General features: G+C 38.6%; 1 protein-coding gene across 4 annotated transcripts in view; it reads right to left on the bottom strand.

Annotated features, from left to right (window-relative positions):
• LOC126100168 (protein diaphanous) overlaps positions 1-19,203 on the bottom strand; it is a 345,883-nt gene that overhangs the window by 31,272 nt on the left and 295,408 nt on the right. For all 4 annotated transcript variants that reach the window (XM_049910715.1, XM_049910718.1, XM_049910716.1 and 1 more), the window contains exons 11-13: positions 18,503-18,645; positions 16,164-16,431; positions 12,890-12,976 (exon numbers count right to left, since the gene is read on the bottom strand). In XM_049910715.1, the coding sequence (XP_049766672.1) occupies positions 12,890-12,976; positions 16,164-16,431; positions 18,503-18,645 (498 nt within the window). The remainder of the gene's footprint in view (positions 1-12,889; positions 12,977-16,163; positions 16,432-18,502; positions 18,646-19,203) is intronic.

The raw sequence follows: 19,203 nt of genomic DNA, 5'->3' as shown, positions 1-19,203 counted from the left end.
GCGTGTGTGGGCCGCAATTGTAACTAATAACTAAAGATCTTATGCTTTAAGGGGAACTGACTAGCCGAGGAAATTAATATGAAAAGTTTAATACATTGTACAACTTATATGCTCATGTTTTAAGATTCAACGAGTCTAACATTCATTAACGTAACGAATAATTTGAAATTAATATTGTTAAAAAGGAGAACTTCAGGAAAGCATTTAACCGTAAAAATCAAAATTAAATGGAACATCACTTTTATTAAGGCCCACCACGTAAGTCGGCAACAATCAAAAAATAATAATAGTAACAATAATATATATATATATTAAATTACGACGGCCGAAGTTACGCGAGATTGGCGCCCAACGTGGGGCCCGATTAATATGATTCTATTGTACTGAATGTAATTGTGTATGTGTCTAATTGTTGTAAAATATTAATGCTTGTATGAATCCTTTTACATGTACAACAACAAAACCACACCCTGAGGAGATCTGGAGAGGAAAAAGAGTAGAAAAGAAAAAGGATTACGAGAAAGAAAAATAAGTAAGGTAAGGCCTGCTGTGCAAGCATCCTGTGTAGCTCTGTGCGGAATATCGAACCCATGTGCACATGAGATACCTTCGGTGTTTTGTGTATTTATGTGTTATTTTTGGAAGGGATAATTATTCGTTTTGTGTATTTACATGTTTATGTTTTTGGAGGGGATAATTATTCGTGTGTTTATCAGTGTTAAAGATTTGTCAGTGTCTTAAAGTGAATTTAGTATGGGTAAGATAGGACAACCTAAAGCATCCGTACCAGAAGAACAAAATTCTGTTAATATGGAAAGTGAGTGTCATTTGCAATACGTAAACGAATCCCAAGCCACCGCCTCGGTTAACATAATTTCCGGAGCGGGGGGCGAGGATCTGTGGACTGTGAATGACGCTCCACAGCAGAATGGGAATAGAGTAACAACTCCACTGCCTGGGCAGGGAGGCCAATCGAGTGCTAGATTAAGCGGGACACCAGTATGCTCACCGATTGCAGACCCATTTGCAGAATTTCTGCGCAGGTTAGAAGAAAGAGATAGGGAAAGAGACGAAAAGCTGGCTCAGATGCTGCATGAGCAGGAGAAAAAATTAACGCAAAAGCTCATTGAGCAAGAGCAGCGCAGTGAGACAAAACTAGACAGTATCCAAAGCGAACTTGCCGAGATGCGGGACGCATGCAAAGAAATACCCGATCTTGTGCAAAGCTTGGCCGGCGAGATGCAAAAATTACAGATATCGCAGGCTAGGCTTGAAGATAATGTCCAGACTTTAACCAACCGCGTAGATAATGTGGAGATAGATGCACGGAAAAGTATTGACGCATATTTGGAAGTGCAAGCTCAAAAAGTAGAAAAAGAATTAAATGAATGGCTAGAAGTAAAGGATCGCGAGATATCTGCAAAGATTGAAAGCGACGTAAAAACAGCTGTAGAACAAGCGACTGCGGCCGCGAGTGTAAATATTGACGCTAGCGCTGCCGCACTAAATGCCGAATTAACACAGATCAAGTCCCGTGTGACAGTGGAGTTACCAAATTGGCAACAGGAGGTCGCGCGAAGACTGTCTGCGTTGGAAAGCAATGTAAACAGTGGCGGACAGATCATGAATCCGACTCCGCGCACTGATTACTATAATAACGCTGACGGTAGGCAGGGTACGAGTGCGCAACCGCAACCTAATGCGAATTATGAGCACGAACAACATGCAATACCGTGCAGCGCACATCACGAAGTGATGAATGTCCCAGAATGTAGCAATCAGATGTGCAAAAAAGAGGACAATGTAATAAAACACAGGACATTCCAACCCTTCAATAGCGAAAAGCGAAATGTCCACCCTGTTGTATTTATTAAGAGCTTCAGGAATGTGTTTCCCAGGACATGGACGGAAAGACAAAGAATACAGTTCGTGGTCTCCTTTATTCAAGGTGACGCGGCACTGTGGGCCACCGACGTGTCCGAAAAATGTCTAACGATGCAACAGTTTGAAGGTGCTTTCTTGCAAAAATTCTGGTCCGATAGCGTCCAAGAAAGACTACGAAAGGAGTTATACAGTCCAGAAATGTACAATCCTAAGATGGGAACGTTACGCAAATATTTCGAAAAGTATATAAACAAAACCAGGTACTGGGACGAGCCAATGTCCGATCGTGACATAATCAGATTAATAAAAATGAAGTTGCCCAGTGAAATTAAAAGATATTTCATCAATGTGCCGGAATACGATATAGAACAATTCATGGAAATAGTGGATTCTGTTGACTTATTGACCGAAGATATGAAAACCGAAAACAAGTGGAACCATGCAGGCTGTAATCAACAAAAAGCCGATTACAATAGCAGCCACAGTAACGGTAGTAGTAACGGGAATAGGGAAGAGCACCGGCAACAGAATCGAGGCACAAACAGTGACAATGGTTATAACGGCAACGGTTATAATCGTCAAAATCGAAAGAGACATCATGATGGACGCATGAGTAATGGATATAATGGTAACGGCAATCCGCAATGGCGGAATAACCGAAACCAGTGGCGTGGTTGTAATGAACCGACACCACAGTGGCAACAAAACACAGCGCCACAATGGAACGCCAACCCAGGTCCATCACAGAGCATGTCAGGAAGGTACAACCGACCACCGCAAAACCAGAGCCATACACAATATCAAAATACACCATCGGGGAGGCAGGGTGGCCAACCCAACAGTAGCAACAACAACAATCAGAACCACAATGTGAGGTTAGTGGAAGTGACAGACAACTGTCAACCCACTAATGCTCATCCGTTAAACTAAAGACAGCCACAATACGCTCTCCGTTGTTGGCTGCAGGATGGTGTAGTGAGGGCAAATTCACGGATGACAGCCATAAACTTTGTATGCTGAGATACAATGAAGGAACAAAAATAGAAAAGGAACTTGTAGACATACCGCAGAAATGCAACCGAACCGACTAAAGTGTTGTGCAGGCTATATTGCAAGCAGATATGTATGGAGCACCAATACGCATAATAGTCGATACCGGTGCGTCAACCAATGTCATGAGTGCAAATTTTTACAAGTACTTGAGTCAAAATAATAGAATACCAGTATTGCCAGTGAAGAATTGTCGTGTTACAGGTGCAATAGGTGCACAATCTCATATCATAAAGCACCAGGTGCAAGTCGAGTTTACGGTAGGAAATGAAGCAATGAAAAGCTCGTTCCTAGTAGTTAAGGGATTAGGTGTTGCTTGCATCCTGGGGATGGAATTTTTACGCCAGAGGGACGCAAAAATCGACCTCTTGTGCGGGGAAGTAAGCCTTATGAATGAGGACAGACATGTAATTTGCCATTGTTGAGGACACAGGAAGTGCACGGTAAATATTGCCGGAACTTTCAGTCGAGATTCGAAGGAATACAGGTAATGAATTTATATTCTGACTTAAGTACAAGACAAGCATATTATAAAGAATTTATTACTGAAGATAAAGAGGAAAAAAGGAAACTGATAGTCATGAAAGTTAGGGAGTCAGAACATTTGACTGAAGCACAACAAAACGAATTGACTCAGCTACTTACAGATTATGAGAATGTGTTTTCGGAAAAACCCGGTGTTATCGAGGGCTACACCTATAACATCGAAGTGGTACCTCACGATACTTTCTGTCACGCAAACTACACCATCCTGTGGTCAAATAAGGAGGCAATTACGAGGGAAACAAGGAAAATACTTACAAAGACTTAAAGACGTTCGCTCAGTAGAGCAACTTTTACATATGTGAATAATAGGATAAGTTTAGAGTGTATTTTTTTCTATGTGTAAATGTTCAGATTTTAGTGTAACATTAAAAGACAATGAGGCGCACAAGATTAGTGCGATTCAATTTTTGTAGATGTTAAGGAATAATAGTATTTTTAAACAATTGAAAAAAAAAATTCAACAGCATGTAACGATGAAAGAATTTTTCATTAGTGTGTCATGAATATTTTTGAACTGTAGTAGTAATGCAACTTATGAAATTTAATATTATAGTGTATAAGTCGTTCCATGTATTTATGTCTATACCGATCTTGAAATATGCTCAAGCATAATTTACTTAACAATATCAGTGCAGGGTGTACATCACCCAAGGTACCTCATGTGTTGTGGACAAGGTACAAAGCAAATCAGTAAACACGACTACCGCTAAGCACTGTTAAAATATATTGCCATCTGCTAAGGCAGAGATTTGCTCGAATTTGTAGTGTAAACAAAAGTCACAAATCTAACATTAATCTAGGAACTTGCACGCTAGGCCTAGATTATAAAATGTGTACAATAATGCGAGAGGCAAAGTTTTGTAAAGTCGAGCCTGGCTCTGGAGGGCAAGTACGCAATGAGTGGGCAGACATGACATGGGGACTTACCTCAGATGAGACGGAAATACAATTGTATAGTCAAAAAATCTGAAGGCAAGTACGACTCTAAGTGGAAAATGAAAAGAGATAATTAGTGCAAGAGACTGGTAAAATCCAGCACGAGCCAAAATCCAGTTCAGACTGAATGAAATACATTAGTGTTTGTGAACTAATCGAAACAGTTACTTTAAGCAGTGTGAAAAACTGTGAAGGTGAAACTGTGATATGGACAGTGAAATGCTAGTATTGAACGTTCAACAGCGGTAAGGACGCCAAACGCCAATATTACGCACGAAAAACTGTGAATTTGCTTATAAATGTGAACTGTTAACGTGAAGTGAACCCACAGTAAATATTTTTGGGACAGGCTGTAATTTCAGTGAGTACAACAATGCGAGATTGGAATGTGATGCGTGGACTGTTGCAAGACAGCGACCGCAGAAACGGCGAATGTTTGTGCTAAGCTCGTACTGGGACACTCACCAGTGCCTGCGAGTGCGGCGAAAACATAAATAATTGTATCAAGACAAAAACTGACGTGTAGTGGAAACAGTGGCGCATCAAAACTTCATTCACAGGAGAAGATCCATGTCATGTATTCTGCAAGACAGTGCTAGCTTGACACTCGGAAACTGGCGAAAACTTAACAACAACTGCCGCACTAATAAATTCTTCTTTCCCACTAGCGTAACCATCTGCAGCGGGAAACAAATATTACGTTGGTTGTGTGTATGTTTCATGTACTACGTCGGAGATGCGTAGCAGAGCTGACTCCTGCCAACAAGAGCGGGGGGCGAATATCATCCCACTCCGCCACGCCCGGCCGAGACAGAAGCGCATCGCCAACCGTGCAGCCGATCAGCTGATTCTGACGTTCCGCGACGGCGAGACACACTCTGGCGTCGGGCGGGCGTTGACCTCTCCGCAGCCGCCGCGAACGCCGAGCACCGAACACACCAGCCGACGCCGTCGCGAGCCAAACGTCGCGGCGTAGATCATCAACGACACCGCAGTCAAATGTTATAATGACCTCATTTTTTGCATAGTGCAACAAAAATATTTGTATGCACATCCTGTACCCCAATGACATTCCAGAAACAATTAAGTGAAGGTGACCAAAGCAGTTAGTCTGTCGCTCCGCCGAGGTTTTCCCCAGGTTTCCCTACGGCCGCGCCAAATGGGGAGCAAACAGTTGACACCCCTGGGACTTCAAATATTCCGGACTAACTCGTGGTTGTACACCTTGAACTTCATCTGTATTACACCTTGTGTGCAACACACCTCAGTAATTACTACTGTGTAAATATACGATGTGACATATGTAAACTGTGAAAGAAAAATCTGCGTGTGGACACTGTGGACATGAAAGAGGAAATATTTATGTCAAAAAACATGAACATTTTTTATGACATAAACATTTCGGGGGGCAATATAGCGTCCCCAGTGCCATATTACGAAAAGACAATATTTATAAAGAAGACATTCATAATTTGTAAGAGATTTTTTTTTCATGTAGCCGTAACATAAGAATTTCTCTGTCCAAGTTTCAAATGCAAAGAAATAATTTATGACAAGATACACTCTTTTGTTAATTTTTTAGTCGTCTTCATTACTTCTTCTCTTGTTTTTCTTGTGTGTCGACGGACATCTTGCGTGTGCTGACAAATGTAAGCATATTTGTATGAGTTAAGCATATAATATACTGATTTAATATTATTGTGCACTTTTAATTTGTAAGAGGTGATCCCGATTTCATGTCCGCCTTCCTTGAATTAACCTGCATTCAAGTAATTTACAGCTCAACAATTGCAGAGGCCGATGCAGCCAACGACGCCATTACGTGGCGATATTAACTTATGAAAAAATTTGCGGAAGCTGAAAACTCGCCCGCTATTAGCATAATATTAATTTTTCTCCACAGCCACCCGACGTTGCAGAAAATACTTAGCTTTAAGATTCTTATTTTCAGTACCATAGCCGAGACCCAGAGCCAGCACTCTGACTACAATACAATGGTTAACGGAGGTAAGAAAACTCTCGCGCGTGTGTGGGCCGCAATTGTAACTAATAACTAAAGATCTTATGCTTTAAGGGGAACTGACTAGCCGAGGAAATTAATATGAAAAGTTTAATACATTGTACAACTTATATGCTCATGTTTTAAGATTCAACGAGTCTAACATTCATTAACGTAACGAATAATTTGAAATTAATATTGTTAAAAAGGAGAACTTCAGGAAAGCATTTAACCGTAAAAATCAAAATTAAATGGAATATCACTTTTATTAAGGCCCACCACGTAAGTCGGCAACAATCAAAAAATAATAATAGTAACAATAATATATATATATTAAATTACGACAGCCGAAGTTACGCGAGACAGTTATCATATTTTCAGGTTATTAAAGTGAAACTCTGGCACTTAACTACAAGCACCTTATCTATTTCTACAGATGATATTCATGAGATACTGCAAACTGTTAAAATAAGTAAAGAACCATCACATCCACAAAAAAACCATACACACAGTGGCTACTGAAGTTAAAAGAGTATTGATTGAACAGTGTCCATGGATATACAGCTGGTCCATAGTGTCCAACGGGCATAGTATTTTGGTGAGGTTTAGGTGATCAGACATGTCACCATCGTCAAGGCTGTTGATGAACGTAACTCCTGAGGGCCCACAGCCAACTTACATCCCCTGCCACCACAAGCCGATCTCTCTGCGGTCTGCAACCAAGAGCGTGCGTCAGCAGTTGTGAAGGCGCTTGCATTGGCGCCTGTGATGGTGTTGAGGTAGTTGCTCTGTCCACTCTGGTTTCCAGATCACTGTGTTAGCCGAGCATCATCATAATTAGACCCAGTGCTGGTTCCCAAGCGCTGGTGTGATTATAGCTGCAATCCCAAACTGATAAGATTATTCCTGGTGCATATTTTGATGGCTTCTGTAACAACACTGTCCCATTATTTGGAACTCTGCATTAAAATCCTGGGCGTTCGTACTCTACCACATGTTTCTCTGACAAACAACGCTCTGCAACCACTGATTTATTAGGTACATTAGTCAAGTATGCCGCTGGTATTCTCAGCCTTTATCTTCAATAGTTCACACTGTGTGTCCAACATTTCTCTTGCCTCGCTGGCATTGAATCTGATACGCCTTCAGGAGTTCAGTTTGTCAATGCCTCTGATAATGGTGACATGTCTGGCTGCCGAAATATTTTGCCCACTGGACACTATGGACCGGCATTGCACAATGGACTGTTTGATCAACAAATACACCAGGAGAAACTGAAGAATTAAAGAATATTAATCATACAGTAAAACACATCTCTGCATATTTGTGGTTGCCAAAAACCTTATTTTCATATTTAACAACTTCTTGTTAAACGTCAGTTTTCATGAGGACGTATTTCATGCTGCCTCCAAACTTTCAAGACACATAGTTCAGTTTCTATTCTGTTAGTCTTCTTCACCTGCAGTACACTCTGTTAGTAAACAGTTTGTATCAGGTCATCCTATGGCCTGTGACACTGAATCAGTTTACCTCAATAAGAAGTAAAGATGAAGTGAAGAAGAGAAACTGATGTTATTCAGAAATTGTTTTGTGAAGTGTGCAGTGAACACCTATAAATGACTATTAGGAGACAGAAAAGAGCTACTCCTTGGTGGAACAACAGGGCTAAAAAAAAAAAAATGCATCTAAAAAAAGCACAAGAAGAGAAAAATAAGAACTGGGAAAGTTTCACTGAAACTTCATAGGAGAGTGTTCAGGAAGCAAAAAGTTTTGTATTGATTAATTAAAAAAAGAACAGAGTAAAAGATAGAGAAAATATGAAATTTGTTAAATCAGCAACAGGGTATACATTGACATGAAGAGATAATCCACTAGAAAGACTGAAAGACTGTCTCAAAATTGTCGAATGTTAAATATGGTGAGTTGGAAGATACAAAGGAAAAACAAAGCACACTGTATGAAGAAGAAAGAAAGGAGATATCTATGTTAAAAATGGAGAAAACCACAATACAGAAGAGGAGTGGTAAAGCAGCAAGAGTGGATAAGGTGACCACAGGAATGATGAAAGCAGCATGACCAATAGTGTTATGGTGGCTTTGTAGAGTATTTAGAATAATATGGAAGAGGAAAAAGCCCAGAAGAGTGGGAAAAGAGTCAAATTATCACTTTTTTATAACAAAAGTGATAAGAAGGAATGTAATAAATACAGACAGACAAAACTTCTAGTAGGTGTAGCCAAGATCTTTGGGAGAGTACTGGAAGAAAGGCTGCGGAGGAAATTAGGAGGAGAAATGGAAGGCATCTGATGGAGAAAAGATGGGAATTAAAGAAGACATGATGTTGACATTTATTGATATTGAGAAGCCTATGACAGTGTGCCTAAGACAGTTAGTCTGGAAAACATTAAGGGATAAACAAGTTAATAAAGTTGAAGTGCAAATGATGAAAGCTATGTACAAGAACTATGTTCGTGGAATAAAAATTAGCATAGGAGAAACAAAATGGTTTGAAGTTGACATGGGTCTAGGACAGCGGAGTTGCTGTCCTCCATAATATTCAGCATAGTCATGGATAAAATTCATACAAATGTTAAGCAGTAATTAGAAGGACATATAATGGCAATGAAGTTGCTAACAGATGACAGTGATATGGGGTGAGGATGAAATGGAAGTGTATAGTCAAACAGAGGTACAGAACCAAGAGATGGAAAAATATGGGATGAGAATAAGCACAGAAAAGAACAAAACAGTTGTGACAAGGAGAAGGAAGGAAGGGAAAAGATAAAACTGAATGACAAAATTTTGGAAGAGGTCAAAAGTTTCAAGAATTTATGAAGTGTAATCACAAATGATGGCAAGATAGCCAAAGAAATTAGAAAAACACACACACACACAACAAGAAAACAGCTTCTATCGTAGTGTAGTCATTACTCTGTGGAACAGAGTGTCACAGAGAAATGTAAGAAAGTTCTATATTCACCTTATTATGAACCCTAGCATATGCAGCTGGTAAATGGACAACAAAATGGAGCAAGAACAGAATCAGAAATGATGAGACCAGGAAAAGGATGGGAATCTTGAAACTTCAGGACAAGGTAGAAACAAAAAAGTTGAAGTGGTATGGACAAAATTTGATAAAGAGAAGACCAAGTGAAAAAAGGGAGAAACAATAAAAAGCAATACAATAGGATACAAGAGATAAGGAACAGTCTATAAATAGAAAAAATAAAAGCATATTATTCAGTATCTTTAACAGAGGAAACTGAAAAAGCCCTTGCCTGTTGTCTTCAGTAAGCTTACCACCACCACCGTACTGTTCCAGTTCCCCAGGTACGGTTAATAGGCTTCTTCCACTTCCTTGTGTACATGAATAACCTATCATTTCTAAATTTATTTGGGCTCTTCTTGTAGGCTCCAGAATTATTACATACCCTCAGCACCATAGTCTGGATGTGCTGATTCGGCATGAAAGGGATGTCTCTACTGCGGCTTTCTTCCTTACTTTATCTTGCTCATCTGAATGACGGGTCCCACGAATTTCATTTCTGATGCTTGAAGTCTTAATGACTCTCTCTTTGTGACAGTGCACATTTCAACACCATAGGTCAATATTAGTATGAAGTAGCTCATGCATATAACTAATTTTGCTTTTTCTGGAATCATGCAGTCCTATAGAAGTGCCCTCATTTGTTGGTAGATTTCAGCACCCTTTTGCACTCTGTTGGTAATCTGCTGTCTACTCTAATTATCCCCATAGTGACCCTTCCCAAGGTACAGAAAATTGCCCCCCCCCCCCCCCCCCCACACACACACACACACACACACACTAGCTGGTGGTCTCCTAGTTTCACACTTGTGGGATGCCTATCTCTGTCGACTGCCATCACTACTGTCTTGATCTCTCTGATTTGGATGTTGTATTCCTGGAACTTGTGATTTCCATACACCAGAGAGTGTTCTGAACTTCCCCTTCTGTTTCATCCCATATCATGACATCAGCGAATGCAAGGAGTTCACAAAAGCTGTTCTTTTTAAATCAGCCAAAACTCCAGAGAGGACGGTGCACTGCCTTGCTGTACACTCTTTGACTGAAACCATAAGATATTCCCTCTCCACCTTGTACACAGCTAGTAAAGTCCTTGTGCAGCATCTGGATTTTCCTAATTGGTCCTTCAGGTACATTCCTTTATCTCAGGCACTCCCAGATTATCTCCCTTGCAATACTATCATATGCCTTTTTTACATCTAAGAACACAGTTAACAGATTCTTCCTTTTCTCTCAATATTTTTCCATCAGCATGTTGGTACTGAAAATTAAACCCACAGTTGCTCTGTTATTTGTGAATGCATACTGCTCGCCTTCCAGCTGTGCTTTTATGATCGTTCTCAATCTTTGCTCAATAATCTATTAGAGTTTTCAACTGATGTGACAGAAGAGTTATTCCTTTAAAATTAGTGGTCTTCCATCTACTGCCTTTCTTAAACAGAGGAATTATAACACCCTTGCTCCACTCTGCATGTATCTTGTTGACTTTCCACACTGCATCGAGTGTTCTGTGCAGCCACTGTATGTCCTGGACACACGCTGGCCTTTATCATGCCTGCATTCATTTCATTTGGAGATTTGCCTTTGAGCATAGATTTGAAGGCTACCTCTGTGTCCAGGTGATGGGAGGCACCTCATTTCAGGTTCTATGTTATGTTCAACTGATTCATTTAACAATTGCTTGAAATGGCCATTCAGAACTTCTCTGATGCCACTTTCTTTTCTAACTACATTTCCATTTTTATTCCTGGGTTCCTTTACAATATTCAGTAATTTCCTTTTACCTTTGATAACAATATATAAAAGTTTCTTATTGCCTCTGCTATCCTCCTGAAGTTTCTGAGTGACTGTCATGTTTTGTTTTTCTCTTCTCAGATTTCCAGTTTCTTATTTTGGTATATTTGTTCCAGGTCTCTGTTCTCAGCTTGGTTTTCAGGAAGCTCTGGTTGCATTTTTTTTGGTCCCTTTCTCTTCATTAAAGATTCCTTTCTCTATCACTATTCTCAATTATGCAAATGAGCTCCAATATAAAGGATGAAGTTTCCAACACACACAATTAGATGATTATCAAAATTGTTAAAAGTAACAAACAATAGGAAATTATATGATACATGCAGAAAAACATAACACAGAAATAGTAACAGCAGGTTATTTACTTTTAATTGAAGATAATCCAACACAAACCTAAGTTAATACAGACTAAAACAGCCAAACAGAAGTATTTTAAGGACTTTGTGTTTTACAGCTCTAAATATACTCTTTGAGGTGATATTATCAACACACACTGATGAGCCAAAACATTGTTATAATGTGCTTAATACCTTGTTTGTCTGTCTTTGGAACAAAATCCATCACTGATGCCGCATATCAGGGATCCAACAGTTTGTTGGTAGGTTTGTGGAGGTATGTGGCGTTAGATGTTTACGACCAAGTCATGTAATTCATGTAAATAACGGGCTGCTGATTTGTGTAAGCAGTGATCGCACCGAATAGTGACCCAAATGGGCTCCACAGTTTACATCAGGTGAATCTGTTTGCCAAGACATTAACACGAGTTCACTATAATGGTCCTCAAACCACTGTAGCACATTTCTGGCTCCATGACCCTGATAATTATACTGCTGAAAGACGACATTGCCATGAAGGGATGCAGGTGGTTCGAGGCTATCGAGTGTCTTCAATTACTACCACAGGTCCCATGCAAGTGAAGGAAAATATCTCCCATAACATAATACTTCTCCCACCACCCTGTGTCCACTGCACACTGTACTTTTCAAGTCGCTGTTCACTTTATGATAGTGTTTGTGGAGACAACTGTCAACCTAGTGTAGCAAAAATATGATTTACCCAAAGAGCAAACACATTTCCACTGATCAATGGTCATATCCCAATGATCCGGTGCCTACACCAATCTTAACTGATGACGTCATTGGGTAAACATGAACACACAGGAGTGTGTCTGCTGTGGAGCTTCATGTTCAATACTGTATTATGAACAGTGCACTCTGAAACACTTGTGCATGCACCAGCATTGTGCTCTTTCAGCAGAGATTCCACAGTGTAATTTCACTGTCCTCCTACCTCTTTCCAGAGATGCTCATGTCAGTAGCATGAGAACAATCAACCAGCTTTGCCACTTTTGAGGTACTCATTCAAATGCCTTGTGTAATAATAACATGCCCTTTGTCAAAGTCGCTTATCTCAATGGATTTTTCCATTTGCGGCCACATGTTCTCTAGGATAATCCCCCCATCCATGTCTGCTCAGCTTACATACTATATTATCACATCACATGCCCACAATGCCACCAGGCACATCAAATGTCATGGAGGGCAGTGGTCACAATGCTTTGGCTCTTCAGTGTACTTAATTTAAGAATTTGTCTATACAATTTAAAAATGTATCTTGCACATACTACTTAAAACTTACCGGTTTAATATCCTGCACCATTTCATTGTAATGCAATTTAAAGCTTAATGATTTCAGCCTTGGAAGAAGTCTTTTGACTTCTGCTATCTGTTGAACAAAAAAGTTTTCAATTTAGTATATCACATTATATTCTGTGAGGGGGGACAGAAATGCTGTGTGCTGTTCATCGTCGGATATACTAAAGTGGTTACAGTTACTGGCTAGTGATGTGTAGGTCCCTGGTTCAATTCCAGCCATTGAAATTATTTATCATTTAATAATTGCAATTTCTGGGACTGACTTATTCATGGAATGGAATTTAATAGAAGATTCTGTGGATCTGTAAATAGAAGCACTTTCTGTAAAGATGGCCAGTTCAGCAAAGTCTGCAGTTTTTTGTGTGCTTGACAAACATGCCTTTAGCGTGAAGTTGCAGTTCCTGTTGCCAATGCTGCTGTCTTAACTGCAATACTATCCAAGATTCTATGTGAGAATACATCCATACTGAATCCATGCACATTCCATGCTAATGATGAAAATATGCACACACAACAAGTTATGCCTGTAGCACAGATATCATATGCATAAATTTCCAAGTTTTCTTTTGAGTATTCATGGCATGAATCCACAGAGTGATTTATGGCAATATCACTAATGACTCAAATAGCTTAATTCACCACTCAAATAGGGAAGAAGAACTTCCGGTCTGGGAAGCCTGTTGCTTTTTCTGTGTCACCACACTAGTTTTGAGGAAAAGAAAGTCTGGTTTGTCCAAGAAGTGTACAGTACCTGCATGAAATGTGATAGTTAAGTTAATTACTTTCCTGTGTCTTCATTTAAAGATACAACAATTCATATGCATATCAGGGTAGACTAAATAGTTTTATTGAGTCACCTGAAGTGAAATGGATGATGACAAGAAGACGGTAGTGGCATAGAAACTCACTCCTGGTGCAGAGAGAGAGAGAGAGAGAGAGAGAGAGAGAGAGAGAGAGAGAGAGAGAGAGAGAGAAAGAGAGAGAGAGAGAGAGAGGGGGGGGGGAGGCACATTTGAATGGTTTCCCAAGGAAAAAAAATATGAGTTTTATTTTTGTCCACTCAAATGAAAATGAAACATGGAATAAAAATTAAGCTGTCTGTTTATTATTTCAAAAATAATAACCATAACTGTTAATACATTTATCCCATTGCACAACAATACAGTCAATTCAGTCATGGAAAAATGCTTGCAGTTGTCAATGGATCTATTATTGTAAACAGGAGAGCACCTTTTCATCCAAAGCAAATCAATGGCCATGAATGTCTTTCTTTAGGACTCCAAAAATACAGAAATTGCATGGGGAGAGATTGGTACTGTATAGAGGACATGTATGGGCTTCCCAGTGAAACTTCCGCAGCATAGTCTAGACAACCCTGGTAACATGTGGGCAAGCATTATCCTGCAACAGACTGATGCCATCAATGAACAGTCCTGGGTATTTAGACTTGATGGCACATTTCAATTTTTGCAAAGTGCCTATGTGGTCTTGTTGTCTGGCACAGAATTTATATCTCCAGGAAGTTTCATATCAGGGCACACTCCACTGCAGAGTGATAAAATCTCTCTGGAATATCTTCTCTGACTGTGGCTAAGCCATGTCTCCACAGTATCTTTTCTTCCAGGAGTGTTAGCCCTGCAAGTTTCATAGGAGAGCTTCCATGAAGTTTTAAATGTATGAGGTGAGGTACTGGCAGAAGTAAAGCTGGATGGATTTCAAATCATGTTTGGATAGTTAGGTACATAGAGCACTTGCCTGTAAAAGGTAAAGAGCCAAAGTTTGACTCTCACTCCAGCACACAGTCTTGTCAGGAAGTACAGTTTTAATTTGTCAGGAAGTTTCACACTGTAAGATGTTCTGCATTGGCACTGTCGCACCTTTTTCCTTCACAATGATTGATGTTAACATTGTCATATGTACATAAAAACATTTTTCAGAACCACAATCATGCTTGTACTGCAAAGAATCAACACCCACTACCTTTAACTGGAGTGTGCCTGTATCTAGTCAAGTAACCAAGTTAGCTATCACTATGGCTGAGCCAAAAGGTGACATTGTTCTTTAATATAAGGGTGGTGGTGTTACATCAAAGATCTCGTACATAACAAACAAATGGGGCTCATTGAACCCGAACAATCCACCAATAGTCAGCAGAATCTCACCTCTTGATACAGTCTGTCTGTTAGCAGTCAATGACCCTTGAAAGCAAGCCAGTTTCAGACAGTTGAAATTTCATACACGTTATTGAAAGTCTCCTTGGGTTTACTACCAGATCCTGAAATCAACATGATTCAATATTTCAGTGATACAACTACCCGACATCTTTAGGAGAATGCTGCTGCAACTGTAGAGTTCCACAGTTTTCAGCAGACAGACGGATTGCTCAAATATTGAATCATGCTGATTTCAGGATCTGGCATCAAATATGAGGAGATTTTCAACACTTATTATGCTGGAAAAACCTACAAAATCAAATCATACTCAGAAAATACTATGTGACAAACATGCAGTGTAAATATCTGAAATCAATATTAGTGATATCATCATAGCAACGACAGGAAATACTGAAGTAGGTAATTGGCTGTTTGAAATATTCACAAAAAATTAGCAGAAAAGTTGTTTCCAAGTTATCATCTTGCGCAATTATTTGAGTCTGCACATTTTTTATAAGTAGTTTGTCATTCCCTAACATTTCATGATTCAAATAAAACACACTAACACTAATGACATTTTGTGGCACATACAACAGAAAGACAAAAAAATTAATCCACAAAAACAGGAAATCTTTTCATAGTAATAATTCTTTTTACAAGGTATCAGCAAGTCTACGAAAATCTGAAAGTGATGCCCACAATAGCTTTCATAAACTTACAGTTTTTCTTTTGCTGAGTAAGAGAAGAAGGCTGGAAAAATTGAAATTTAAGAGAGAGAGAGAGAGAAAATTGTCAGAACATCAGGTCAAGGGTTCAAGGGTGAGTCAGCAAGACAACATTAATCTAACTCCCCCCCCCCCTCCCCACTCCCAGATAAAGTAGTATTTATGAGGGATGTGTGTGTGTGTGTGTGTGTGTGTGTGTGTGGTGTGAGTGATTCTTTTTTTTGGGGGGGGGGGGCACATGCACAGCTAAAAAGTTTTTTTTTTTTTTTTTTTTTTTTTTTAAATGAGAAGAAGGCTGCTTGTAACTCAGAGTCATATGTGAAAGCAATGAAAACATGCCTTAGAAGGTAACATTACTAAACCTGTAACAAGCTTTTACCGTAACAGCAAACTGCTCTGCTTCCGTCAGGTCCGAATATTGCGATCGGTATTCCTCTAGTTTCTTCAACTGGTCAGGTGGTGGTAAATATGCAATAAGTTGCTCCACAACACTGTCTGTCAGTACTGTTTCATCACACCGAAGTATGCATTTCTTCACCTCCTCGTAACTCAAGTGCTTCAGTGAGCCACCAAGTAGGATGGAAATGTTCTGAGCAACTTTGCCATCCAACACCTTGAGGTCCTTTACTTTTTTCATTGTACCACCCCTGTCGACACAGAAGAGCCTCAAATAACAAAAAAAAGAACATTTTGCTAGCTTTGTATGTAACTTTAATCCATGTACTACAGTATCATCCCAAACACATCAGTAAGAAACTTAGGAAGTACACAGTAATACAGCAGGCTCTGTGGTTAATCTATGTTAGATGATAAAGACATTCTGCAAGATTATTAACAGTGAGATTGAATGACAATGTAAACATTTGGAAAATATACACTAATTTATTCTAACAAATTACATAATGATCTGAAGCATGATTTTAAAACTCCACAACAAGGTTCCATAAAATATTCATTTTATAACTAACTAGAATTTTCCATGCAGCATAAATTACTCTTTAAGCACTTTTTTTAAATTAATTCATGGGTGACTTTCCTATCTTTTATACTGTGCACATGTCCACGAGAAGTAGGTGATAACCCAAGAAGTGTTTCTCTTTTTATTTATTTCTGAACAATGACATTTCTAATAACACGTAAAATTTTGGGAGGAAGAGAGAGAGAGAGAGAGAGAGAGAGAAAGAGAGAGAGAGAGAGAGAGAGAGAGATCAAGCTCACATCCTATGCCTTATTTCACCAACAGTTTTCATACTTTAATTTCAAGATTTAACTGTAAAGAATATTTATGAAAAACTTTAATTAATTTGCATTTATAGTGGCAAAATCAAATTCCAGATTAATTCTATTAAGGAGACGCACAGATTCTAAATTAAATAAGTAGCTTACAAGATACTCGTGCAGCTAATCCTTCTATACTTATTGCGTGTCTGGGATTCCTAACATATCACCCTGCCACAAATAAGAAAACTTTCAAAGAACAGCTGCACAATGTGTGACAGGATTATTTACAATAACTGCACAATTTGTGATAGAATTATTCTCTCATGCATTACTAAGATGCATAGCAAGCTTCAACAAGTGTAGCTTGCAGAGTATGTGGCATTTATTGTACAGTGCAGTTCAGTCCTTGTAATGCAGGAGGAGATATGCTCGAGAATATTTAAGTGAGTGAGTGAGTGAGTGAGTGAGTGAGTGAGTGAGCCAATTAAAGTTCATATATATGATCACAAAAAATCTGTGAACATGTATCTAGGAATGCAGTGTTTGTGTGTCTAGGAGGAGTATTTGCACTCTAACAGCACTTTGACACGAGATGTGCACATAATTCTTATCTATAATTCATCTTTTGACACTAAGCAACCAGTGGAATATTATGAAATTGAGGCTCATAAAATTTCCATTTGTCCCTACTGACAAAATTTTTTTTACAACCTGCTCTTGTTGAAACTTACAAAGGAGTCCTACATATTGAATCATTTGTCTTTAGTCAATTACATGAATTAATAATTTGACTGTTGAAAATTAATCTTCACGACATTACAAAAAGCAACACTAACAGCATATAAATCCACAGTATTACAACCTTGCCAAGACGCTGTTTGTAGACTGTAAGTCTTTTGCACACTTGAAAACCATCTGCGTAAAGTAACTATTGTCAAAACAATACTCCATAAGTATTTTCACTATATTTCATACTGGGCTTATAAATTGTGAAAGCCAGCTTTGATTTTTAGTTTATCAAATCAGATGTAAGCTACTTTTACAATTTTCCATTTTTGTGGTAGAGGGGCATCAAGGCTAAGAAAGAATATCATTATTGTAGAGACAATGCCTTATAGAATAATTTGTAAATGCAGATCAATAACACAGTGGAATGAAATTAATGCAACTATTCAAGTGACTGTACTGGAAACATTACTTAGAAAATGTCAATTATTATTGCAACAGACCATCAGTTGTACTCATCAGTGATGAATATGAATTCACACACAGCAGAGAATTCACTTCCCAGAAATGAAATTCACTGTACAATATGTGTTTTTTGTGAATTTTAGCACACAGATCCTAATTGGTAGAGAACAATGAAGATTACAGGTACTTCTCTCGAATACAAAAAGAAATAAGAAATACTGAAATTTTAATTTGAAATACACGTAAGAGAGAAATCTTACCATGGAAGTTTACAAGAGCATTTTGAGATATAATTTACTAACTTACTTGTCAACAGCATCATCTGCCTTCTTAGCAACAGGCTTTGAGGAAAATTTCTCAGCTAGTCCATTCAGTATGTCAGGTGATGCTAATTTCTCTTCATGTACTTTCACCCAGAATGCCTTTTCAGACATTTTTTGTGGAATAATCTGTAATCATAGTTAAACACCATATGATTTAACAAGCCACTATATAAAACAAACAACATTTGGAAACACATATACATTATTTTATTAAATTTCAGGAAGTTCATACTAGACTATATTTTAAAAAATCCAATTTGTTTTGTGTCAGGGAAAGAATATAGAAAAAAAGAAGAAGAATAAGACAGCTATGCAAAGATTAGAGAAAATTAAAGTTAACACCTTCACAGGCAAAAATGTCGCACATGGGGAGGAGTAGACAACATAAATAAAATAAGAAAAATATTAAGTGGAAAAATGTCAGAAATACTAACCTCTAACTTTCTTTTTTTCTGCCTAGTATTAGTTCAATTAAGCGATGGGCAATATTTAATGTAACTATTCAAATACTACTACTACTACTACTACTACTACTACTACTACTACTACGAGTCTTATCTATTGCACAAATAGTGTGTTTCATACTGTATGTTACTAAATTTTTATGCAGTACCATTTTACCACTCCTCTAGATCATGGTTAATTAAGAGAAAGCTATTCCACTGTTATTACAATGCCTTCCTG

Source organism: Schistocerca cancellata, chromosome 9 (assembly GCF_023864275.1).
Source record: "Schistocerca cancellata isolate TAMUIC-IGC-003103 chromosome 9, iqSchCanc2.1, whole genome shotgun sequence".
NCBI lineage: Eukaryota > Metazoa > Arthropoda > Insecta > Orthoptera > Acrididae > Schistocerca > Schistocerca cancellata.
Note: the sequence above shows the minus strand (reverse complement) of the source record. Positions and strands in the feature narration are given on the sequence as shown.